This window comes from Centroberyx affinis, unplaced genomic scaffold (genome assembly GCF_046629955.1).
Source record: "Centroberyx affinis isolate AG114_WGS23_722 - 3 ecotype Tasmania unplaced genomic scaffold, CSIRO-AGI_Caff_v1 ptg001077l_1, whole genome shotgun sequence".
NCBI classification, from domain to species: Eukaryota; Metazoa; Chordata; class Actinopteri; order Beryciformes; family Berycidae; genus Centroberyx; species Centroberyx affinis.
The window spans coordinates 219,064-245,008 of record NW_027279624.1 but is presented as its reverse complement, the minus strand read 5'-3'; the positions used below and the strand labels follow the sequence as shown (position 1 = coordinate 245,008).

Genomic DNA, 25,945 nt, shown 5'->3' with positions numbered 1-25,945 from the left:
CTGAAGAGGGATTTTTAAGCCTTTCAGACAGGAGAGACTTGGATTAAAGAGCAAAAGCAGGGTGCAATTCAATATGAGAAAGGTACTAGGACGCAGAGAGTATAGAAATACTGTTTTATGACTAACTAAAACTGATATTATTGCGCCATCTGGCGGTAGAGATAATACATCACACTTCAAAATGAGAAATAAAACAAGGTAAAACGAGTATATGAAAATGGATTCACGTTGAATATGAAAATACAACAGAAGTAAAAAATTTGACACCCAACGTTGAATTTATTTCACAAAAAAATGCTGTCTCGTGCCCTTCGAAAGCTCCCTGTACCAGTCATGCTTTGGTAACCGTAGTGATTTCACGTGTAGCCAATCGCATCCGCCGTTCTTCCCCGGGCTCGACCAACCGAAAACAAGGATGTTACGAGGTACAAGTTCGACTCACGAGCGCCACGGATTGCTCAGATTGTATTGGTAGAGTTCCAAGTCAAGTGATTGGTGTAACGAAGCGGTGATTTTGCTGCGTGATCTGCGGTCTGCGCATGTGTTGCGCCGTTTTCATGCGCGCTACCGACCCCAATGTGTCAATTGTGGCAAACTGGTCCACGCTCGGCATGACAGGAGAGGACATGAGCACGGGATGCCGAGGCAAATAATGTGGTATTATTGACAATAATGTAATAAAAATTTGTGTCATTTTATAGGGAAACACTATAGCAGTTGTCATACTTGAAATAACTGAGCCAGAGACAAAACAATGTTTCGGCAAGGGAAAACAGTTCTCCAGAAACTTCGATATCTAAGGTAAGTCAGCATGATGCTAGTTAAGCTAGCTGGGAAAATTAATAAACAAACTTATATTGTTTCTGTTCCGTTGACATTTATTTTTTACGACGACACCTGATCTGTGTGTGAGCATGTAACGTTAGAGCTTGTATTTCGGTTTAGTCGAAATGTGCCGTTAACTGATGCAACAGCTGATGTAACCAAGCATTAAAACTGATCATAACTTAACTCAAGGTTATTTCCAGGGTTCCTACGCAGGTGTGGGAAGTCTGGAAAAGTATTAAAAATGAATTTGATCATTTCCAGGTCTTGAATAGTTTGGGAATTTGAAAGAAAATGTCTGGAAAAGTATGGAAAATGTTGCGGTTCAGGTCCGACACACACATAATTCTAGCTTTTATGTTGTTGTAGAGCCACTTTGAGTCCACAGTTTTTGTTGATGTGAAGAATAATGTTCAGATAGAGGGACGCTCTTATTACCCAGCCGCTGTCAGCATGCATTATATCAAATACCGACTAAAATCAAATCCGGTCAAGAACATGTCTGGGAAAAATATGGAATTTTAAAATGGAAACCGTGTAGGAACCCTGCCAATCATCTCACATATTCTGATATTTGTCTGTGAAGAACAATCTTCATCTTATCAGTGATATGACCTAGTTAGCAGGGGCAAGATGTCTATCTGAGTAAATCATATTGAACACCAGACAAAATCTTCAAAACAAATCAAGGTCTGGAAAAAGAATGGAATTTTTTAATTGAAAATGTGTAGGAACCCTGTATTTCAATTCAGTTAAATTCAGTTCAGTAGGCTTTATTGGCATGAAAGTTAATTAGAATAGTATGTCCTTATTGTTATGTTCTCCCAGTTTGAACAGACAGCAGCACGCATGGAGGCTGAAGAGCAGCTCAGCAGCAGAGAGAGCTCTTCAGTACCAACCCGGGCAGAGGATACACGGCTTCACAGTCAAAGAGGTAAACGTTAGGTTTAATTTTCATTCATTTTTCTATGCAGCATTTCGGGTTTATCTTTGTCAGTTGTCGTTGTCACATTAGCAAACCTAGCACCTATCTTACAAAACGACATGCAAATAGTAAACATGTGGTCCCCCACCAGTGATGTAGTTCCACCCTCGGGTCAGTCAGTGATTTCTGAGTGTTCTTGAAATATGAGTGAGATTGTATAAGCATTTTCGTATGGGACAATGAAAGGACAGATTGACCATATATTTCTGTTGCCCACTCTCCTCAGAATTAGGCTTACAAGTTATATCTTGAAACCTAGTAACTGTAATTGTCCTGTTTTTACTCAATACAGTACAAAATATAAGAACTGCAATACGCAATAATGTACACTACAATACAATTTATAATACAATATACAATATAACATACAACACCAGGAGCGTGAGTGTTATGAATATTATAAATGCTAAATGATAAGTGATATATGGTATTGCACAGTAGGTAAGTGGTAATATGATATAAGTAGTCAACACTGAGGCACAGTGGTAGTGCAGTGATGATGCAATAACAGAACAACAGTCCAACAACTGGACAATAACTACAGTGTCTTGTGGTTAGAGGTTTGACTCTCACTTCAACACATCAACCCAGTCTGATGTCTCCAAGTGTGTAGCGTGTGTAGACTATTATGTTACCTATGATAACTTTAACTGGATTGCTTTACCACTGAGTCCCCATTCATTGTCCCCCACATTGTATGATAACTTTAACTGTATGACCTACTTTACCACTGAGTTCCCATTCATTGTCAATGCCGCCCCCTAGCGGCACAAAGTTACAGTATGTGTGACTAACAAACTAACTAATGAACGAACTAACGGACGGAGACCGATCCATAGTCCCCCCTTTGGTGGGAGACAATAATTAAAAACTCATTATTTACTAAATGTCTTCAGTTTATCAGCTGTATTGTTTGATCTGTGTCCAACTGTAATAAATATCAACTGTTGGGAAACACTGTGAGAACTGAATATATCACTGTCACTCTTTACTGGCATGAAAATGAGTGTTAACTGTCTTAATGTCGTTAGATTTCTTGTATTAATCCCTTTATTATTTCTGCCACAGCATTAACTGCAGACAGTCAAAGTAGCATAATTTCGGGCTTATCAAGTGAAACGACAACAATAATGAACTGTACATACATTTATAAAACAATACTATAGCTTTTTCTTCTCTAATTCACCCATCTCCTGGTGAAATGATATGTTAAAAGGGTCTAAGATGTCAGTGTTGTTTTTCTGTTTATGGTTGAAACTCCCATTGTGATTACATTGTCCTCCCTAATAGTTCTGGTTTTAGAAATGACACTGGGACTGGACCTTGACCCCAAATGAAAATGTCCCCTTCTCTTACTGCTAGCCAAAAAAAAAAAGATAATTCCAGCTGGTATTTCTGTATCATTTTCATCCCCAGGTTGCAGCCGTCCCTGACCTGTTTCTCACAGCGGTGAAGCTGACCCACGATAAAACCGGAGCTCAGTACCTGCACACAGCGAGAGATGACTCCAATAACCTCTTCAGGTCGGTCCAAACATGTTACGTATCTGTGTGTGTGTGTGTGTGTGTGTGTGGGAAAATAGATTTGAACTGAGCTGAATTTGAGAAGTTTTACCGCTCCAGACACCTGAAACGTGTCTGATGCAAGGTTAATATAGTAGATATTTTTCATTAGTTTTTATTTTTATTTCGTTTTGACTTTTTGTTTTCAATTTCAGTTTAGTTTTAATTCGTTTTTAAAGCGGGTTTGCTAGTTTAGTTTTTTTTTTTTGGAAAATGCTTAGTTTTAGTTTAGTTTTTATTAGTTTCAGTGTTAGTTTTAGTCTTTTTTTGTATATGGGGTATTTGTCAGGGGCGAGATTCAAAAATTCAAAATACTAGGCTTATGTATGAAATAAATTGATAAAGACGAAAACTAAAGACATTTTCTCTATAATTTTAGTTTATTTTAGTTAGTTTTGTAAACGCACAATACAGTTCAGTTAGTTATCGTTTTTTTGTAAAGCCTCGTTTTTATTTTTATTTCAGTTAACAAAAATGTTTTTTCACACCTAGTTTTCGTTATTTCTTTAGTTTTCGTTAACGATAATAAGCTTGGTCTGATGCCCTTGTCATTACTCTTGGTATGATTTTCGCGGCCGCAGCTGTATGATTTTGAAATTTGTATGTATGTACTCTGCTGCTTCTTAAATTGCCTAATTGAAGACATTACCTCTTCTCATTTAGTTTTTTTCTGACCAAGGGGGGGGGGGAGGGGGTTCATGTGTTTTCAAACTCTGAGACAATCAAATGGCTGCCTCTGGCTCTGCAAGGTCTCATTATCCAACATTTTCTAACAAGAAGTTCTCCAGACCTCTGTTAGTTTGAGACGGAGTGTGTGTCTGACGTGAGATTAGTGGTGAACTAATGTTGATGTCTCCTGTGCTCGGTGCAGCGTCCAGTTCAGGACGACGCCCATGGACAACACGGGGGTCCCACACATCCTGGAGCACACGGTGCTGTGCGGGTCGGAGAAGTATCCCTGTCGAGACCCCTTCTTCAAGATGCTCAACCGCTCCCTGACCACCTTCATGAACGCCTTCACAGGTAAGGAGCAAATAACCAACCGACAGTGTGTCTGTGTGAATGTGGATTTAATGAGTCAGGCGGCGGCCACACTGATCCGTCAGAAACCGGACAGAATTATAGACGGATAGATTTCTGTCCGCTGTGTTGGAGCGTCAACATGGCGGTGAGGCAGAAGAACAGGAAGGCTTTGCTCATAACGGAGCTACTTCGTAGAAACAAGAAGAAACAGACTATACAGTATAAATTGAAGAAGAAACCTAGAAAACCTACAGTCACCCCAACGTTGCACCAGGCTTTCTCTGTTTTATCCCTGTTTTGGTCAGACCGTTGTCTCTGTGTTTGCTGCTATTTTTCCAAAAACAATTGTGGGAACCCTTCTGATTGGCTGAACGGACGGTGACGAATCCGTCCATGCATTGAAAATGAATTGACATAAACAGAGACGGACAGTAGGGCTGGGCGATATGGACAAAATCAAATATCACAATATTTTTGACCTAATGCCTTAATATCGATATTGCGACAATATTGTAGGGATGACTATTGGTGTTTTCACAAAATATTTACACAATGAGATTTTTGATAAATAATCATCAGTAATGTGGATATAATGACTAAGTGGGTAAAGGCGAATAATAGAACAGCTAGAACAGTCAGTTCAGAAAATGACATCAATTTACTGTAATGCAGCCTTTAAAACCAGGAAAAGACAAGACTTATGCATATCACAATATTACGATATCCAAAATCTAAGACGATATCTAGTCTCATATCACGATATCGATATAATATCGATATATTGCCCAGCCCTAACGGACAGACACAGATAGATTAGTGTGGCCTCTGCCTATGGTGTATGTGTGTATGAGCATCAACTAAGATCAGTGCTGGAAACCAACCTGTTCATCCACTGGCCACAGTGAACTAGTACATCTAAACATTCATCAGTCACTTTCATTATTTTACCAGCCAGCTAGATTTTTTAGAACAGAATAGGTTTTCCAAATGATGAAGTAGCTGATTTTTTTGGCTGGTGTCTGATTTAAATTTCTGTAAGATGTTGCTTCATTGTGATTTTTTTCCATTAACAGCCAGTGACTACACCATGTATCCGTTCTCCACCCAAAATGGAAAGGACTTCCAGAATCTTCTGTCCGTTTACCTGGACGCAGTTTTCTTCCCGTGTTTACGAGAGCAAGATTTCTGGTGAGAGTTTCTACTATTAAGCTATTAAGCTAACGTTCTGGCGCTCACTGTGTTGTCCTGTGTGTTAAACCCCACCCACTGGGCACCTACAGGAGGCTAAAACTGATCATGAAGAGGATTTGTGAACACTGTTTGACATTTGTTGTCTAAATATTCCAGGCAGGAGGGCTGGAGGCTGGAAAATGAAAACCCGACAGATCCCGACTCTCCTCTGGTGTTCAAAGGAGTGGTGTTCAACGAGATGAAGGGCGCTTTTGTAAGTCAAATTTATCCCAAATTCCTTCATATGCCTTTCAACTATCAGTCGTATACTAAATAATGCATGTGGAACATAATGATATCAGCGTGTACAGTATATTCATATGTTTATATATGTTATAACACTACATTCAGCTTTCTTAGACACACATAAACTATTCATATGTTACAACTAACTCATCAGAGAAACTACCAGTCTGTTTATTCCGACAGTTGACATTAAAAATTATTTCTTAAAGCCGCACTAGGCAGCATCACATTTTGGCCTACAGAACACTGTTTCTGCCCCAAGAGCAGCAAAACTCTGTATACAATAGACTGGTACTAGGGTAACATGTCATACACCGACACTACCAGTCAAAAGTTTGGACACACCACATTTTTCTGTATTTTTACTATTTTTCCACATTTTAGAATAACAGTAAAGACATAAAAACTGTGAAATAACACAAATGGAATTATGCAGCGACCAAAAAAAGTGTTAAACAAATCAAATCTATCTTATATTTTAGATTCTTTAAAGTAGCCGCCCTTTGCCTTGATGGAAAGGCAAAAGGCTTTGGAAAGAAATTCACACATAGGATCAACTTCACTATTTATATTTGTCTAAGAAACACATTTCAAGCATTTAAGCAGAAGCCTTTAGATCAAAATGGCTTTAAGAGAATGAAAAACAGGTGTGTCCAAACTTTTGACAGGTAGTGGACAGTACACTCTTCCTGCCTCAAGAGCAGCATTGCATACACTGTATATAATAGACTGATATGAGCGTGTGTGTGTGTGTGTGTGTGTGTGTGTGTGTGTGTGTGTGTGTGTTTCCAGTCGGACAATGAGCGTTTGTACGCGCAGCACCTTCAGAACAAGCTGTATCCAGACCACACCTACTCTGTGGTGTCCGGAGGAGAGCCGCTGGCCATCCCCGACCTTTCATGGGAGCAACTCAAACACTTCCACGCCACACACTACCACCCCAGCAACGCTAGGTAGAGCAACACACACACACACACACACACAATGTCTAGAAAACTAAAAAAATGCCACTTTGTTTTGACACACATGACTAATTTTCTGTAGTTGTAGACACCGCTTTAATCTCGGATATTGTGGTATTTGTTGTTGTGAAGGATAAACCTCAGCTACAGAGTGATATGGCCTAGTTGAGCATCACACTGTACAGTCACTATCAGCATACATCATATTGAAACCTGACGAAAATCTTCAAATCCAGCCAAAAAAATGAAGGAAAGTATGGAATTGTGCGATGAAAAATTAGCAGGAACTCTGTAAGGGGCTGTGAACAAAAAAACAAAAATCTCACATTAGAAATGAATGGCGGGGTTTATGTCCAAAACATTGAAACCCATTGACAACACACACACACACATACATACACACACACAAACACACATAGAGACTTATATAATATAAGCTCCTGTACTTAATATACTCTAGGATTCAAATCTGACTCCTGACCTTCGTAACGTGTCATTACGTGTCATTAAGAAAAAAACTCACATATGTCACTGTTGTTGGACAAAAAAACACTGTGAAAACTGTGAAAAGTAAGTTTTTCAGTGATGAAGAAAAGATATTCTCTAGATTCATTCATTCATCTGAATGTATTTTTGAAATTGTACAACTGGTGTTTAACATGTTTCAAGGGTCAGGGAACACTCGATACATAAAAGATGTATATATACATAATGTATGATGTTTCTATACATAAAATATACATGTTAACCTTAAATTCATTAATTCAAGTACGAATAAGGAAGGAATAACTGCAGTAAAATGTTTTTTCTGCAGCGGCACCAATATCCTCCACACACACACACGCACACGCACACACACACACACACACACCTGACCTGTGTTCTGCCTTGTTCAGGTTCTTCACCTATGGAGATTTGCCGTTGGAGCAGCATCTGAAGCAGATCGAAGAGGAAGCTCTGTCCAGGTTCGACCGCACCGACCCGAACACCCAGGTCCCCTCCCAGCCTCACTGGAGCAGCCCAGTAAGTCCACAATACAGAGTCTTTAATGTAGAGTGAGACAGGGTGTGATGTATATGGGACTTCTACTGTACTTCTACTGACGGGGCATCAGTACCTGATGCATCGTCTAGTATCTCAAATAATATAGAGCAGAACCTTTTTCATATCAAGGACCCTAATTTAGTCCACATTAGGGCCACAGACCCCCATTTGATGAGATTTTGTCTCTCGGACCCAAATCTGAGAATATTTTAATTGTTAGATATGATTTTGTCCAGAATTCCATGACTATCTGTATTGTAGGTAGAGAGATAACAGTGAAACTATGATCAAAACAGTCATTCTTCTACATTCTCTAATTGCGTTAACTTGAATGAAATGAAATAATGGTGAAGTTTAACAATTCATCAATTTGCTGGGGACCCCCTGGAACCCCCTCAAGGACCCCTGGTGGTCCCCGGACCCCACATTGAGAACCAGTGATATAGAGGATACAGTTTGTAAAAATGTTACATTTTGTCATCCAAGGACTTAAGTTCTGAAATGATTAGTCAATTAACTGATTGGTTGATGGATAGAAAATTAATCAATTATAATTTTGATAATGGATAAATTGTTTCAATCATTTATCAAGTAAAAACACCAAACATTTTCTGGTTACAGTTTCACAAATGATGATTGATTGATGATGATGAATTATTAAATTTCATTATTTCAGTTTAATTTCATTATAAAATTAATACTTAGGTTTTTTTGGCTGCTCGTCAGACATACACATTGTAAATTTAAACTCTTCCTACATCGATCTTGGTTCAGCCACGCTTGGTTCAGTTTTTTTTTTTTTCATATTTTACTATTATCATGCATGGTTAAATTTTAATTAAAAAAAGAAAATGTATTGAACAAGTCAGTATGATCTCCCTGTAAGCCTTTTGTGTGTTTAATTGGTTTCCTCAGAGAGAAGACCATGTGACCTGCGGCCCTGATGCTCTGGCTCCAGATCCAGCCAAGCAGAACACACTGTGTATGAGCTACCTGCTGGGAGAGTAAGATCCACATCACCACCTTCCACCTATCACATTTTTCACCTTTTTTTCCCATGACATCTTGTGTAATTATCTTCAAAATCCATTTGTCAGGTCACATCAGCAGGATTTGCATATATTAGATAATGAAACTATAGATTCTGCATCGCCTGTTGGTACTAATCTTCTTGTTTAAAATTTATTTAGCCTGGTTAGTAGTGTTGAGACTCACTTTTTCAAGGGAAACCTGCACCAAGATAACTGCTACACATTTACTTACAGATGAAACAGCAAAAAAACAAACTTTCTACCAAGAAAAAGTGTCTAAGAAAGAGAAAGAGAGAAGAAACAGCACTAAAACAGTCAACTTCAAATACAGTCGATGCATCCTCATGAGTTACAATCTTCTCTTTACACTAATATATACAGTTAAGGATAACAAGCGAGCGTTTTACCCTGGTTCATTATTCAGTGATGTCTTCATGGCGTCTTCTTCTTCTGTTTTCCTCTGTGCAGCATCACGGATACGTTTGAAGGCTTCACCCTCAGCCTGCTGTCCTCTCTGATGATATCAGGACCAAACTCTCCCTTCTACAAGGCTCTCATCGAGCCCAAGATAGGAACCGACTTCTCCTCTGTCGTTGGGTATGTGTGTGTGTACATGATAATAACAGCAGACATGCATCATATAGCAGATATGCATCATAGCGACCTGGAAAAAGTATTCCACGCCCTAATCTTCTCACGACTAGACTACTGTAACTCCGTCCTTTCTGGCATCGACCAAAAGTCACTCTCTCTCCTCCAACTAGTTCAGAAGGCAGCAGCTTGGCTTCTTACTGGTTCTTACTGGTACGACATCACATCACCCCAATCCTGGCTTCTCTCCATTGGCTTCCTGTTCGGTTTAAAATCGATTTTAAGATTTTACCGATCACTTTTAAAGCACGTTTGGGTCTTGCTCCAAGCTACATAACAGATATGTTGACCCCATATGAGCCGGTGCGCAGCCTCAGATCCTCAGGCGGGCCCTTCTGGCCGTTCCAAAGTCTAGACTTAAAACTAAAGGTGACCGTGCTTTTTCCATCAGGGTTTTCTCCTCGGCTTTGGGACAACCTTCCTGAGGAGAGAAGGCTAGCAGAATCAGTGACTTCTTTTAAATCACTTCTTAAAACCCGTTTTTATAGACTTGCTTTTATGTGATGTCGTCTTTTTATCGTCTCTTTATCTTTTATCAGCTTTTTATTGTCTCTTTATCGGCTTTTTATCGGCTTTCTATTGTCTTTTTACGTCTTTTATCCTAACTCTATCTTAATTTTATCTTACTTTTATTCTATTATTTTATTTATTTTGGTTTTCATCCTACGATTATACCACTATTTACTGTTTGCTCTTTTCCACCTCTGTCCTCCTATGAATTTAATCCCTCTTTATTATTGTTTTATTGCCTTTTAAATTCATAATTTGAGTATTCTCCTTTTATTTTGTCTGTCAAAGCACTTTGTAAACTCTGTTTTTAAAGGTGCTATATAAATAAAGTTATTATTATTATTATTACTATTATATAGTAGACGCAGATAATACTTAGCTTTTGATTTAACCAGCTTGGAGTAGGTTAAGGTTTGATTTGATTTAACCTGCATGGAGTCTAAGATGGGTGGAACTTAACTGTATCAAGACAATTCCAAGATAGTGCCAAGTCAATCATGTGATCAATCACAGAAAAGCTTTCTAAATCGACTCTCAAATACTTCCCTGTGATTGCCTAAAACTGTCCTGCATTCTTAGTATTGACATATTGTGACGAAGACCCACCCCTCTCGCACATAAGTAGGCTAAAACAAACCATACATAAGTATTTGATATATTATTTTACCCAATTATGACGTTCATGTCATGGTTAAGAATGTGTTTAAATCTCCTGATCTCCAGATACGACGGCAGCACCAAAGAGGCGTCGTTCAGCATAGGACTGCAGGGAATGGCTGAGGACGACATCGAGAGGGTCAAACAAATCATCAACCAAACCATCGAGGACATTATCATGTAAGCACTATACTCAAAAAATATTCTGTTTGACCAAAGTCTTTTATGCCTTTATCTAGCCCAAACATGGTTGTAGATTCACTTTTTTTTTTTATCCCAGCGAAAACACAAACATGTTTACAGTCCCTCAAATGTTAAAGAAAAATAAAGAACTACTAGATAAATGAGCCGACAGAAAAAGGGTTTCCACATTTGTTGCATGTAAAAACAATGCATTTTCAGTGCTCCAGAGACAAAAAAAAAAGAAGAAAAAAAAACAACAAAAGAAAGTCTTCACTCAACAAAAGTTAACCAGAAAAAGCCTTCTGTCCTGACAACAACTTCAATCCTTTCTCCTTATTGGCCCGACACAGGAACGGGTTCGAGGAGGAGAGGATCGAGGCTCTTCTGCATAAGATTGAGATCCAGATGAAACACCAGTCCACCAGCTTCGGCCTCTCTCTGGCCTCGGTGAGCACGACACTGTTTATCTGCAACCTTCAGTTTGTTTCCACAACCTCAAGGACGCTCTTAGCTGCCTCTCTTGCACATATTTACAGAGCTAAGCCTTCATCGTAAAACACAGAGGAAGCAGGCGGTACGTTGACAAAACTTATGTCATTTGTGTTCGTTTTTTAAGAAACTCTTCCTGGGCAAATCAAGAATGTAAACATGTGACAAAAATAATGTCATTTGTGTTCGTTTTTTAAGAAACTCTTCCTGGGCAAATCAAGAATGTAAACATGTCCATAGTAATTGTCCAGAGAGAGTCTCCTGTATACAAAGCAGCTGTTTGGTTGCTTCCTGGTGAATGTTATTATAAGTCCAGAAAGCTTCTTCTCTGTCCAAAATCAGTTCCCACCCACGATGTGTAATGTTAAATAGTTGGGATAGTAAACCACAGTAGTTGGCTGTTATACAACTTAAGGCCTCTGGTTTGAAAGCCATTACATTCAGGCATAGACCTGGACAAGTTGTTATTGTGCTTTGAAGTACAAACAAAACACTCACACTATGAAAAAGAGAAAGCAGTAATAAAGCAAGATAATTTTTTGAATGCCTTAATTGTTTTGCATTGTTTTCATTGTTTGATAAATCATTTGTATCGGCGCTTCAGTTTTTATCCTTTGGTTTCCTGACTCTTTTCACCCTGCTGTTTCCTTGGTGACAGCTAATGGGGATCCTAATAAACTATACTAACATTATGTGTGTGTGTGTGTGTGTGTGTGTGTGTGTGTGTGTGTGTGTGTGTGTGTGTGTGTGTGTGTGTGTGTGTGTGTGTGTGTGTGTGTGTGTGTGTGTGTCTGTGTGTGTGTGTGTGTGTGTGTGTGTGTGTGTGTGTCTGTGTGTGTGTGTGTGTGTGTGTGTGTGTGTGTGTGTCTAGTACATAGCGTCATGTTGGAACCATGACGGCGACCCGGTGGAGCTGCTGCAGATCAGCGACAGCGTGGCAAAGTTCAGACAGACGCTGAAGGAAAACCCTCGCTTCCTCCAGGATAAAGTCCAGCACTACTTTAAGGTGAGTGAGATGAGTCCTACATCATTTTTATAAAGACAAATGTGCTTTCATACGTTCAAGATACTTTGTGTGTGTGAGTGTGTGTGTGTAGTGTAGCAGGGCTGGACAGCATGTTTGAAATCAATATTGCGATAATCAAAAAGGATTTTTTTTTTTTTCATTTTCACAATATGGCTCACAAATGCAAAATCACGTTAATAAAATTGATGTTCATCACATTGAACTGCATGGTAATGTCAAATAAAACAAAGCTTGAAATTTTGATCAGATATAAAGTCGACCCAAATAACGTTGTCAGTTCTCAGAGCATGTACCTTTATTCCCAGAAAATCCCCCTGGTTTCTGAAACTTAAAATGTTTGATACCTCAAATTTTCTTGTTATCAGTTTCAACAGCAGTCAAATTGTGTCAATTGTGTATGATGATATGACACTGTGATGCAGGAGAACACCCACAGACTGACTCTGTCCATGAGTCCAGACGAGGCGTACCTGGAGAAACAGGCCAAGGCCGAGGAGGAGAAACTCCAGCAGAAGATCCAGACTCTCTCCGACAGCCACAAGAAGGAGATCTATGACAAAGGTATTAATAGTTAGGCAATAAAGATAGTAACTTCAAAATGCTGTCCTGTCATTTGAAATCAGTTGCACTTCAGGATGAATTGCAAACTTTATCCATTATGAAAGTGAGTATGTTTTAAATGAACACACATTGAAAACTTTAGTATTTGTATTTCTGGTATTTCTATGAAAAATGTGTATTGGTAAAATGTGTAAAATTATGTTTGGCAAGTTGATGTTTTTTTAGTTTGATGTGTGGTGTGTATTTGTTTCCCTGTGCAGGTCTGGAGCTGCTGGCTGCTCAGAGTCAGACGCAGGACGCCTCCTGTCTGCCGGCCCTCAAAGTGTCCGACATCGAGCCCACCATAAACATCACGCCTGTAGAGATGGGAGCTGCAGGTACGGCACAGCCCGGCCACATACTGAGCCCTCTATACCAGCCTGGGGGTCGGGAGATAATATGGGGGGGGTTGCAAGATAACTTATGGGATAGGAAAATAGCATATTTCTACTATATACGTGTATTATCATATTTGTTTTTCTGATTTTTTTTTTTCTTCTTATGAAACACTGATCAGCCTCTAGGCCTCCTCTGATAATGAATCAAATGAAACAACCTGAAAAGGGAAAATTATTCTTTGGTTGAACTGTTCACCACCATATGCAGCCTGTGATGGGGATCGCTTAATTTTAAGGGGTCACGAGCCAAAAAGGTTGAGACCCAATGCTCTAATCTGTACTGAAACATCTGAGGTCCTGTTGTCTCTGTACAGTACAGTGTCAGTATCTAATGTGTCACTGTGGAAATGATCAGCTCCATCATGACATTTAGTTTTTATTGTGCAAAATAAAGTGATTCTGATTCTGTCTCAAGAGATTGTAGATCAACGTTTGAAAAAAGAGACGATTGGAGAATTGTGTTTTTTTTCCTCTCTCTCCATTTACTGCCATTGTGTGGAGGAACAAGTCTGAAAATCACACTTCTAGAACATAAACGAACGCGAACTAAGCTGATTCTGACAATATATGAAAAAAAAAAGTCATGATGCTGAATTGTGGTTAAGTAAATAGTGCATTTATTTCGAACTGAAGGGTTTAATAAACATAAAGAAAGCAATTCACTTAACCACAATCACTTTAATTGCCTGCCAAAGAGTAGATGTCATTTATATCGCAATTGCAATATTCAGCAAAATCATCGCTATATGATTATTTGTCAGTATCGCCTTAGTCAAAAGAGTCACTGATTAAACTTTGTCTTCCCTTCCACAGGAGGCGTGCCGGTGCAGTACTGTGAGCAGCCCACCAACGGCATGGTTTACTTCAGAGCCATGTGCAACCTGAACACGCTGCCGGAGGACCTGCGGCTCTACGTCCCGCTCTTCTGCACCGCTATCACCAAGTGAGGAAGAGGAAGATGAGGGGATGTGACTGTGTGTGTGGTTGGGTGGGCGTCTGTGTTAGGGATCTGTTGTTTTTCAGGATTTCACGATTTATTTATTTTTTTGGGGGGTTTTTTGCTGTTTCCTAGCTATTTTTTCCTGCCATGTTTTGTGTTCCTGATTGTGTGCGCATGCATAAAATTACTGAGAAAAATATGAAAAATTAGTAAAATGTTTTATTGTTTTATTAGGATCCCCATTAGCTGGCAAAATCTTCCTGGGGTCCTCACAAAAAGCAATACAATACAAATAATCAATAGTATTAATAAAAAATGTGGCCGAGAAAGTTTTTAGAAAATAAATGGATGGCCTTGAAAGAACTTGATATTTTTTTTATTAAAATTGTAGGATGAACACATCCTGAGGAAAACCCTATGATGGATATTTCCGGGTTGATACAGCAGCAGTTTAAAAATGAATGATTTTACCATGAGTTCTTGACTTAACAGCATAAAGCCAATTTTGAGTCTTTCAACTTCACCGAACAAGAACTTGAAAATCATCGAAAAGCTGCAACTGCAATTTCAGGAGGAAGTCTTTCATATTTTGTACATTCAGTGTTCGTACACAGTGTGAGACAATGACAGTATATACCAGGTAATCCAGTGCTAGTGTGTATAGATACTGTATGTGTTCCCTTGCAACTTGCAAAGTGTGTATGATAAAGTGTGTGTGTTTCTTTACCCAGGATGGGCTGTGGAGGTCTGGACTACAGGCAGCAGGCCCAGCAGATGGAGCTGAGGACGGGCGGCATGTCCGTCTCCACCCAGGTCATCCCTGACTCCACCCAGCTGGACATGTACGAACAGGTCAGCACCAGTCTGCATCCGTGTCTGAAAGTGTAAAATCAACACCCACATCCTTGTTTCTTGAGTTTAGAAAGGTGACACCCATACCTGCACTTACAGAAATAAAAGGAAGTCAAAATGTAAATCTGCCCCTGTTCCCTCTGTGTTCTGTGCTGCAGGGCGTCCTCCTGTTCTCCTCCTGCCTGGAGAGGAACCTTCCACACATGTTCCAGCTGTGGAGCGACATGTTCAACAGGTACTTTCACACCGCCAGCAGCTAACGGCCACTCAGTCACTCACGTAATTTCCGGTGTTTATCTGCATTTTTATACGGAGTTCCCAACCGAACGCTAAGTGACGTAAATTCATACACATTTCAGAAGCTAGGTATCAAATTTCCTAAATATCTATACACATTTAAGCATATAAAACACTAAGTTACGATCTTAGTCACGAACAAGAAGCAGGAAGCCTTAAATCCCACTTTGGGTGACAGTTACTTCATGTAGAGAATCGTTATTGGCTGATAAATGGAAAAATAAGAGCTTTGAGTACATAGCCTGCACTTCTTACAAGTATCTGTAACATTGTGAAGGTACAGGAAGGGTTAATAAAGAGTTAATATCGAGTATATGAATACACCGACACGGACGACAGTAAGTGTCCGGAATTGGATACGAATTTTGAATCTCAAAAACAGGTGCGCTATCATCCATTTGTAGGGACTGGAAGAAAATCAATTACAAGTTAAGATAAAAGCGATATTAAACTTTAAAAAAGGCCGATGGAGGATTTTTAATTTATGAGAAACTTAAGCGAAAACAGTACAGGATGAAATATATTGGTATATGATTGTGATTTTTTTGGTCATATGCTGTCCGGAATTGGATGCCCTGATGTTAGAGAAACCAGCCGATGGAAGTCCGTTCCGTTTCTGTGAACAGATAAAACACCGGCTGATGTTTCCTCATTTGTTGTTCCTTGAAAGTTGATTGTGGCTGATCTGTTGGGCAACGTTGTCAATCAGCAACCAAGTACCATCACTGCTATAGAGTATGACTTACTCCGGCAACACCACCGGCAATACAGCTAGCAACCAGTTAGCTCAAATTGAATGCAGAGTAAAGGGGGCGATAAACTAAGCAAAGTTTCACATCTGTCCTCCAGCCCCCACTTTGACGACGAGGAGCGCCTGAGGGTGCTGGTGATGATGTCAGCACAGGAATTGGCCAATGGGATCTCCTACTCTGGTCACATGTACGCGATGACCCGGGCGGGCCGGAACCTGAGTCCGGCAGGAGAGCTGGCGGAGAGTTTGGGAGGGATGGAGCAGGTACCGGATACGAGTTTTGTTCATGATAGCATGGCCTAGGCTCAGATGGTAGATATTTTAGAACAGTGGTTCTCAACGTGGGGTCCGGGGACCACCAGGGGTCCTTGAGGGGGTTCCCGAGGGTCCCCAGCAAATTGATGAAATGTTAAACTTCACCATTATCTCATTTACAAGAAGTTAACACCATTAGAGAATGTGAAAGAATGACTATTTTGATCATAGTTTCACTGTTATCTCTCTACGTACAATACAGATAGTCATGGGATTCTGGACAAAATCATATGCAACAGTAACAGTATTGTCAGATTTGGGTCCGAGAGACAAAATCTCATCAAATGGGGGTCTGTGGCTCTAAATCAGGGGTCCTTGATATGAGAATGGTTGAGAATCACTGTTTTAGAAGATGACTCACTCAAATTATCAAAACCACTGATCTGATATAGACCTGAAACAAAGTTATTTTTCTCAAAAAATAACCACAGTGAAAACATACATTTTATTACTGGATGTTAACAATAATTTCATAGTTTCATAGTACCTGGAAATAGGGGCTTTTCCTTCCTTGGTCAGCACCATAGGACTTGTTCACAATTCTTTGTCCCACTGGGTTATGACACACCGGGAGTCATTCTTTCCTATGAGGAGAGCATTTACTTTCTTCATACAGTGTGTTTTCTATTTGTGTAATTTCATTTTTTTGCTTCTCAAATCTTTCTCTTTCTCTCGTGCTGTTTCTCAAATGTTGTAGTAGTAGTTTTTTTGCGACAGCCTTCATGCGTTTTGCCTGTTTGAATATTAGGTGAAGTTTATGAAGAGGATAGCTGAGATGTCGGACCTCAGCCAGGTCCTCCGAACTCTGCCCCGGATCAAAAAACACCTCTTCAACCCCGACAACATGAGGTGGGAGCACGTTACGACTCTTGATATGATCTTATATGATATGGCTGAATGCGTGTGTGTTTTTAGTGCACTCTTGGGTCTCTCTATGGGCCAGACAGATTACTTTTGGAGTCAGTATAGATCTGTTTTGTTTTTTTCTGTTCTGTTCTTAGTACAACTGAACAAAACAGGCCTACTTCTATTGAAAATGCTATATAAAAACGATATCATGATGTTATGCACACTTTGTATAGATATGTAACGCATGCTTTATATCATGTCATTCATTTCAAATTCATGTTTTTTGTCCTTAAAGGTGTGCAGTCAACGCAACTCCACAGAAAATGTCTGACGCAGCCGGACAGTTGGACAATTTCATGAAGGACGTCGCGGGAAACAGGAGGGAACGCAAACCTGTCAGACCGAATATTATTGAGGTATGGCTATACACAGATATACAGGACCAATACACAAGTCAATATTTTTTGTTTCTCATTCAGTGACTTCACCTATTGATTTTTTTTTTTTTTTAAAGAGGCCGTTGGACCCCCTGGCTGGATCTGGTCCCAGTAGGAAGCTCATCTCTGTAAGTTCAGTGTAACTTCCAGTCCAGAAACATAATTTCGATTTCATAGTCTACTGCCGATTGTTGTCTTAAAGGCGCTTCGTATAGCATTTTAACATCAATGAATCATTACTACATTCATTTTGAGACATTAGTATAATTACCGTAAAGAAACCAGACCATCAGTAGTCAGCCTGTCAGCCTCTCTCAGCCTCTACTCTGCATCCTCCATTGTTTCTCCACCTGGTGGATCTGGAGGGGAAATCTGCTGGATCGCTTTACGGCACAAAACAGGAAGAGGTTCTGTTCTTCCAGAGCAAACGGAGCTAAAGCTGAAAGAGTTTCTGGCAGCAGATGATGGAAGGAGGGAAAGGAAGATGGAGAAATCACTTCCAACAAGTTGATCCTCTTCAGGGAAGCAGCGGGGCTTATGGGAAATGTAGTCTTCATTTGGAGAAACACTAGAACTAACAATACTACTAGTGTGAAATAGAGGCAACCAATTATCTTCACCATGGTTTCATTTGTTTACAGTAATTATACCATTCATTTGACAATAATGTATTGAAGTCTAAAAATGCTACATGTAGCACCTTTAATTTCAGTGTGTCGGTACATTGTGAATCTCTGTCTCCGCACCATTTTCTCCAAGGCAAATCCCTTTGTTTTTATTATAATGGATTAAGCTCATTCTTGTTCCTGCTCTTGTCTCACAATAACAACTCGCCACAAACTTCAACTCTCCCCTCAGGAGCCAAATTACCAGCCGTGTCAGATGAAGACGTTCTTCGCGCTGCCCTTCCCCGTCAACTTTGTCAGCGAGTGTATCCGCACCGTCCCGTTCAGCCACGACGACTACGCCAGGTGACTGAAGTCTTACTGACTTGATGATTTGTCTGTATCTGCCTTTTGTATCACTTATCTTCCAGGATTCATTCTCACAGGATGACTCTGCAGCATGACCTTTCACCTGAGTGCCTTTTCAAAATAAGCTTTCACCAACCATTTTCTATTATTACATTTCATTATGACTTTTCAGTATTACTTAATTGGTTATATTAAGTATGTATGTTATTAAACATGTTCAATGACTTGTTAAGTTATGACTTTTTCCTGGATGGCTTTTGGTAATTTTTTTTTTTTAATCTTGATTTACTTTTTGATCTGACTTTTCACCCACTTTTCATGGACTGTTAAATTCGACTACTGGGTGACCTTTTTTTTCCTTGTATTACGTTTGTCTATGACTTTTAACTGAGTGTCTTTTCAATATATGACTATTTCAATCTGACTTTTTTACAGTTAAGCTTTGTGTTTTTTTAGTGTGACTTTAACGTAAACTTTCAATATAAATACCCTGGCTGTTAAAATATTACCTTTTGCCAATTTCTTTTTCTCGTATTACTTCTCTACAGTATATGACTTTTCACTGGATGACTTTTACTTTTCACTGTTCCTGACCTTCTGTTCTCTCTCTGTCAGTCTGAGTGTCCTGGCCAGGATGATGACGGCCAAGTTTCTCCACGGAGAGATCAGAGAGAAGGGCGGAGCCTACGGGGGCGGGGCCAAGATGGGAGGAGGCGGCGTCTTCTCCTTCTACTCCTATAGGTGGGCAGCAGCACACCACTATGGTCACACTTGTCAGGATTGTGATGAACAGATTTTTAACCTATTGCAAGAAGGGTGGAAAATAATATACCAGTTACTGGCTAAATGGTAATATTGTTAGTCTGCTTTATCAGCCACTTTGGCAGGTAAACAGCAATCATTTTCAGGTCTTATCCCATTAGAAAAAAAATCTATTTGTAACCTAACTTGGAAAATAGTGAAAGTGACTTCTAGGGATTACCAGCTTCTGTGGCCAGTGAATAAAAAAGTTAGTTTCCTGACTTGATTGTAAGTTGCTGTACACTATGGCTGAAAAAACCTTTAGTGTGTGCAAAACCAATGACATAACTCCTGATTGGTCAAACAAATTCTCTTGCACCTGTGACAAGTCTTAGTGCTGAACATTGTAAAGGTTTTTGTACCAACTCAAGGTTTTATTAAATCTTGGTCTGAGTGTACAAAATATTGGGAATACTTTGAAATACTGTATTTCCTCTAATATTGGCCCGGGCCTTTATTTACCTCAACTGCAGAGGGTACAAGGCCTTTATTGGAAGCAGGCTTATATCAGAGACAGGCCTTTATTTCTAATTCCCTCTGTTTGATAAGTATATTTGCTCATATTTTAGTACGAAGCCTCCTTGTTTTCTGATCTGCTTCTGTTGGGGTTCGTTAGGTAGCCGTTTTTTTGTTACTGCGATGCATTACCGATAATTACGGTAATCGACGACGGCACGCTCCAGAGACTTCCGCTGGCCGAGCCGTCTTGTGGCATACTGCCATCTGGTGGCACTTGTACGTTACTACAAATTACAGTTACATTATATAACAGGCACCAGGAGTTTACCGGTATCCACCTTTGTTTTTTTTCCCGGCCTGTATTTGGGGCCGGCCTTTATTTGTTCGTGTCAACCACAGCCCCGGACATTATCGGAGACCCGGCTTTTAATTGACTACCGGCCACTATTAGAGGAAATACGGTAGATGAGACTGAGAATATTTTAAACGACTAAAACGGAACTCAATTCAGTTCCATGGAGTGTCAGCCTTCATGCTGATAGATACAACACCTCAGTCTCAAGTTGATCTCTCCTCTTTCCTTCAGGGACCCGAACTCGGTGCAGACCCTGTCGGCGTTTCGTAAAGGTGTGGACTGGGCCAAGTCGGGCCAGTTCACCCAGCAGGACATCGACGAAGCCAAGCTGTCCGTCTTCTCGGCCGTCGACTCCCCAGTGGCTCCTTCAGATAAAGGTGAGCTCTCCTCACACCAGTCTGATGAAAACCACACCTGACCAGCTGTGGGTGTGTTGAGGTGAACTGATGCGTCCTGACACGGGCAGGGGGGATTTTATTTATTATTCTGATTTTATTATATCAAACTAACTTTGTACCAATAAGACATTCATTGCCTGATTAAATGTGATGAAATTAGAAATTGTCAGTCTGTGAGATGTGTTTTTAGATTAAATTTAGTCTCCATCTTTGTTGCTCAGCCTCTCTGTGGTGTTTCTGCACTGCACTCCCCAGAGATCACCTGTCAATCAAACAGTGTGGGCGGAGCTTGGATTTTCTGTTGATGCAGTTTGAGTTTCTCTTTTCTTTGTCTGTTCAGCCATGGCGGCTATCGCTGCTCATGCTAATTGCCCAGTTCTTCTTCTTCTGTTTATTCTGAACAAACTGGAAACGTAAAACGCATCACTTCCTGTGCGGCAGAGGATTTTTTCCCAGGAAAGAGCTGCCAGACACCAGCTGCTTAGAACAGACAGTGGAGAAGCTTTCATCAACTGGATATAGATTGGATCACCGTTGTGTTAGTCGGCGTTAGAGAGTCGCAAAATGGACATTATTATGAAAATGTCATGTATTAGTACTTTGATTATTGCAAGGCATGATGAAAAGTAACGATCATGATTTTCAAATGTTTGAGTTCCTGTTCTAAAGTGTCTCGTCACCCTCTTCTTCTTCTGTGTTTGTGTTGCAGGTATGGGTCGCTTCCTGAGTGGGATCACAGATGAGATGAAGCAGAACTACAGAGAGAAACTCTTCGCTGTCGACCACAAACACCTGCTGGATGTGGCTGGAAGGTAAAACCATGTCAGCCTGGAGCCTCTCAGTTACCTCTGGAGTAGAAAGTAGTATTATTGTTTACACTTTGTAACTCTGAGAAGTAAAGAACTATACAAATGTAGTAACTGATGATGATAATAGTACTACTACTGCTATTGGTACTACCACAACTACTACTATTAATAATAATAACTAGAATTTATTACCTCCTCCTCTCCTCTCCTTGTCTCCTCTACTCCTCTCCTCTCCTTGTCTCCTCTCTCTTCTCTCCTGTCCTCTCCTCTCCTCGTCTCCTCTCTCCTCTGCTTGTCTCCTCTCCTCCTCTCCTCTCCTCTCCTTTCCTCTCCTCCCCTTGTCTCCTCTCCTCTCTTCTCTCTTCCTCTCCTCTCCTTGTCTCCTCTCCTCCTCTCCTTGTCTCCTCTCCTCTCCTTGTCTCCTCTCCTCTCCTCTCTCCACTCCTTGTCTCCTCTCCTCTCCTCTCCTCTCCTCCTCTCCTCTCCCCTCTCCTCTCCTCTCCTCTCCTCTCCTCTCCTTGTCTCCTCTCCTCTCTCCTCTCACCTTTCCTCTCCTCTCCTCCTTGTCTCCTCCTCTCCTCTCCTTGTCTCCTCTCCTCTCCTTGTCTCTTCTCCTCTCCTTGTCTCCTCTCCTCTCCTTGTCTCCTCTCCTCTCCTCTCCTCCATGGTGGGACACACAAACACACAAACCGCTCTCCAATTAAAGTAGTGGGATAACAGTGATAGTGATGACGATGATAATAGAAAGGTTGATGGTAATGACTATGATTAAGACACTGATAATAATTAGTAGTAGTAGTAGTGTTCATAGTAGTACTATGCTGTACTAGTAGTACCACTAGTAAGTCATACTGTGACTTGAGAGATGATTCAAAATTAATATGTTGAAGTGATTATGCATGTGGCTGGCGAGTGATGTTGTACTGAAACCGTTAATGGACTTCTTAGTTTTAAATCAGAAAATACGAATTGTATTTAGAGACAATACAAGGACACTAATAAGTGGAATAGGCGTTGATGTTGTGTGTGTTGTTGTCCTGCAGGTACCTGGGTGTCGGCCAGCGGACGTGTGGTGTCGCCATTCTGGGTCCAGAGAATGACACCATTAAGAAAGATCCTTCATGGATTGTAAAATAATACTATAAATAGGTATTTTGTAATTGAATAAGGCCTCATGTGTCATATACTGTCATTAATTTCAAATTATGATGTGGTCCTACCTAACGGACTATTGTATGCAGTAGTGGTAATAGACTTACTGTGTATTTTTTGTGTTTTGATGCTTTTTAAAGCGTATTTCAAATGGAGGAAACGAAGCTCATGCGCACAATACAAAGAAGGTTATAATCTTCTAGAGGAATGTGGCCTAATGTAATCTGAATATTCAGTATTCACGTTCATAAACATTTACATTTCATTTTAGACATTCTGACATTGTTTGACATAGAACCGTACCTCAGATTAATACCTTTTGAAAGACTGTGTCCAAGTATGAAGATCTCTGCTTTCACAAATACTGAATTTTCGCAGATTACATATTATGTATGTATGTGTATGTATTTATGAAAATGTGACCATTACATTATGTTGGAATACAAAAACTGAGTCGGCTCTTTGTTCAGTGAAGGAACATGATGGGTGATGGGTTGATGATCACTGGGTCACTAGACCAGTGGTTCTCAACGTGGAGTCCGGGGACCACCAGGGGTCTTTGAGGGGGTCCCAGGGGGTCCCCGGAAAGTTGAATGAATTGTTAAACTTCAGCATAATTTCATTTAGAAGAAGTTAACTCAATTAGAGAATGTAGAGGAATGATTAGTTTCACTGTTATCCCTCAATACAGATGGGAATTCTGGACAAAATTATATGTAACAATAAAAATATTCTCAGATTTGGGTCTGAGAGACAAAATCTCATCAAATGGGGGTCCGTGGGCCTAATGTGGACTAAATTAGGGGTCCTTGGTATGAAAAAGGTTGAGAATCACTGCACTAGACATTGAAAGCTCTACATGCAGCTGCATACCCAGTCGGTCCATCAAATACATGTATAGAAACCACAAGCTGCTATCTAATGGCATCTAAAACTACAGGGAGAAATTTCCCCCTTCATTTTGCAATTGAAGGATTTCTTTTCAAATGCTACATAGATCAATTTAAAGAAAAAATCATCAGTATTTTAGAATGAGTTATCCTGTAATTAATATTTTAATGTTCTAGGCCTGCTCCATATGCTGTTGGGGAGTTTACATATTTTATGAGCTTATCGTATGTTTTGCATATAAAAACCTTATTCTGCAAAGTAACTAGTAATTCCAGCCGTCAGATAAATGTAGTGGAGGAAAAAGTACAAGATTTCCCAATGAAATGTAGTGCAGGAAAAGTAATTTTTACAATGTGATTAGGCATGTAAAAGCATGCATGTTAACTGATATTTTATTTTGTATAGTTATTTTTCTATTTTATTTATATATTTATTTATTTATTTTCTCTTTTAGGTGAGGTTTTTAGATAAGCCCACAGTGGGTTTCTACCTCACCTGCACATGTAACTTTATTTCTATTTACTTTTTCTGTGTCTGACTTTTCTTTAAAAAAAAAATGTGCAAATAAACTAAAACTAAAAACAAAATGGAAATATTCAAGGTGTCAATACCTCAAAATTGTACTTAAGTACAGTACTTGCACTTACTGCCTGACAGCAGCAGTCCCATTTCTTCACCAGAGCCTACCGCTGAATAATCACATCACCGACACATCATTTCATAACTGTCATCACAATAAATGCTTTATTACTCAGTGACAGGACACTCGCATCACACCGCCAGCACATTGAAACATTAATGTTGCGTACAGGGTTCACAGACATCCTCCATAACAACAACAACAACAACAGCACCTAGGCTGAAGAGTTTGGGGTGATTTACCACTTTAAGAAGCCACACACAAAGCCCAGGGTGGATACGAATGGCAGAAGTGACAACACAACACACACACTCACACACACACTTAGCAGGTGACAGGACACACACGGCCAGCTCGTCCTAACGCCTTGTACAAAACAAAACTTTAGGTCCTACTTTCTCGTAATGTTTCATTCCAAAAAGGCTTGAACATCATGAGTGAGATGGTAGACGCTTTCCCTTTGCATGACAGACTTTTTATCAACCTACACAATCCACGGATGCTAAAGTATCCGTGTTTACGCAGAACAAGGCTTCAAATTAATTGCATCCTGGCACGTGTTTCCTCTTTATAAGCAGCTTTTGGGCTTACATTAAATATGGGACTCAAAGTGCTGTAGAAAATAATAAAAATAACAAGAGCTAGACATAACACGCAATGCCTCACGGTGTTGGCGTAGCATAGATGCTAGGTTAGCCAGCTAGCTTTAAAAAAAAATGTAGATATAGCTCTTTATTTTCAGGGCTAAAACTTAACTTGAATTCTTCTACATCAGTAGTGTTCAGGAGTGTTTCTATTAATTTCAGAGAACTAGTAAATACAAAGTTATATCACAATATTTCACTGAGATAGCTGGCTAGCTTGTTGAGGCTACTTGAAGAGCTCTATTCCAAACCACTATCCATTTTGGAAATACTCAATATCATCAATCAATATCTCTAAAATATAGAGGACCCATTCTGAAAAATGTCATCATTTTGCCAAACAAGTTAAATTACCTATTATTCTTAAAAAACTACCATAATTTGTTTTAAATCAATCGTCGATCGAGCGACCTTTTTTGTTGTTGCAGTGTTTATTTTCATGTTGGAAAGAAACTCTCCGCCGTTGGGAGCGTGGTGTGTCGTGGCGTGGCGTGATGCGGCTCGGCTCGGTTCGGTTCAGATGGCGTCGGTGGCTTTGGGTCGGACCCGGCTCACGTGCTCCAGCTGGCCGGAGTCGGAGACGTCGTAGCTGGTCTTGTACTTGGCCAGGATCTTCATCAGCGGACGGAGCTTCAGCCACCACTGCTCCTTCGGGATCCTGTGGCTGGGGAGAAAGACACAAAAATTGAAGCGTTAAAGTTGCACGAGGCAAAGATTTACAGGTAAAAATCCACCTGTCTATCCATCAACTGGCGTCACGAACAGGATCCCAACAGGAGTCTAGAGGAACTCTGGTGAGTAGTTTATCCGCTCTGACGGGATCCACAAACCTGTATTGAGAATTGAAGGATTTCTTGAAGTTTATAATTGTAATTGTTTACTTGATCTGTGTATTGTTCTAAAGGAACATTTGACAAGTCCTATAGGGGCTGTGGGGCCTACCTATAGGGGGGGGTAA

At 40.1% G+C, this 25,945-nt stretch overlaps 2 protein-coding genes across 9 annotated transcripts in view; one reads left to right on the top strand and one right to left on the bottom strand.

The window, feature by feature from the left end:
• Positions 1–619: 619 nt before the first annotated feature.
• On the top strand, positions 620–23,230 carry pitrm1 (pitrilysin metallopeptidase 1). Its single transcript, XM_071523209.1, has 27 exons — positions 620–801; positions 1,654–1,759; positions 3,227–3,333; positions 4,244–4,395; positions 5,469–5,583; positions 5,743–5,839; positions 6,664–6,824; positions 7,730–7,856; positions 8,793–8,881; positions 9,377–9,505; positions 10,793–10,906; positions 11,260–11,356; positions 12,270–12,404; positions 12,848–12,986; positions 13,247–13,363; positions 14,237–14,366; positions 15,095–15,215; positions 15,374–15,450; positions 16,362–16,527; positions 17,327–17,427; positions 17,723–17,843; positions 17,942–17,992; positions 18,723–18,835; positions 19,454–19,579; positions 20,685–20,830; positions 21,561–21,663; positions 22,704–23,230. Exons 1-27 carry the CDS (start codon positions 755–757, stop codon positions 22,795–22,797), a joined length of 3,081 nt encoding a protein of 1,026 aa, XP_071379310.1. The 5' UTR covers positions 620–754; the 3' UTR covers positions 22,798–23,230.
• A 1,220-nt stretch (positions 23,231–24,450) lies between these two features.
• LOC139647328 (ATP-dependent 6-phosphofructokinase, platelet type-like) overlaps positions 24,451–25,945 on the bottom strand; it is a 42,085-nt gene continuing 40,590 nt past the window's right edge. For all 8 annotated transcript variants that reach the window (XM_071523217.1, XM_071523216.1, XM_071523215.1 and 5 more), the window contains one exon: positions 24,451–25,651. In XM_071523217.1, the coding sequence (XP_071379318.1) occupies positions 25,504–25,651 (148 nt within the window). In that variant the 3' untranslated portion in view covers positions 24,451–25,503. The remainder of the gene's footprint in view (positions 25,652–25,945) is intronic.

Excerpts from the sequence above, each read along its gene's own strand:
- pitrm1 (XM_071523209.1), top strand. The coding sequence starts at position 755 with ATGTTTCGGCAAGGGAAAACAGTTCTCCAGAAACTTCGATATCTAAG. Across the intron at positions 12,405-12,847 it reads AAGTCCAGCACTACTTTAAG|GAGAACACCCACAGACTGAC; the intron begins GTGAGTGAGATG and ends ACTGTGATGCAG. Across the intron at positions 13,364-14,236 it reads TGTAGAGATGGGAGCTGCAG|GAGGCGTGCCGGTGCAGTAC; the intron begins GTACGGCACAGC and ends TCCCTTCCACAG.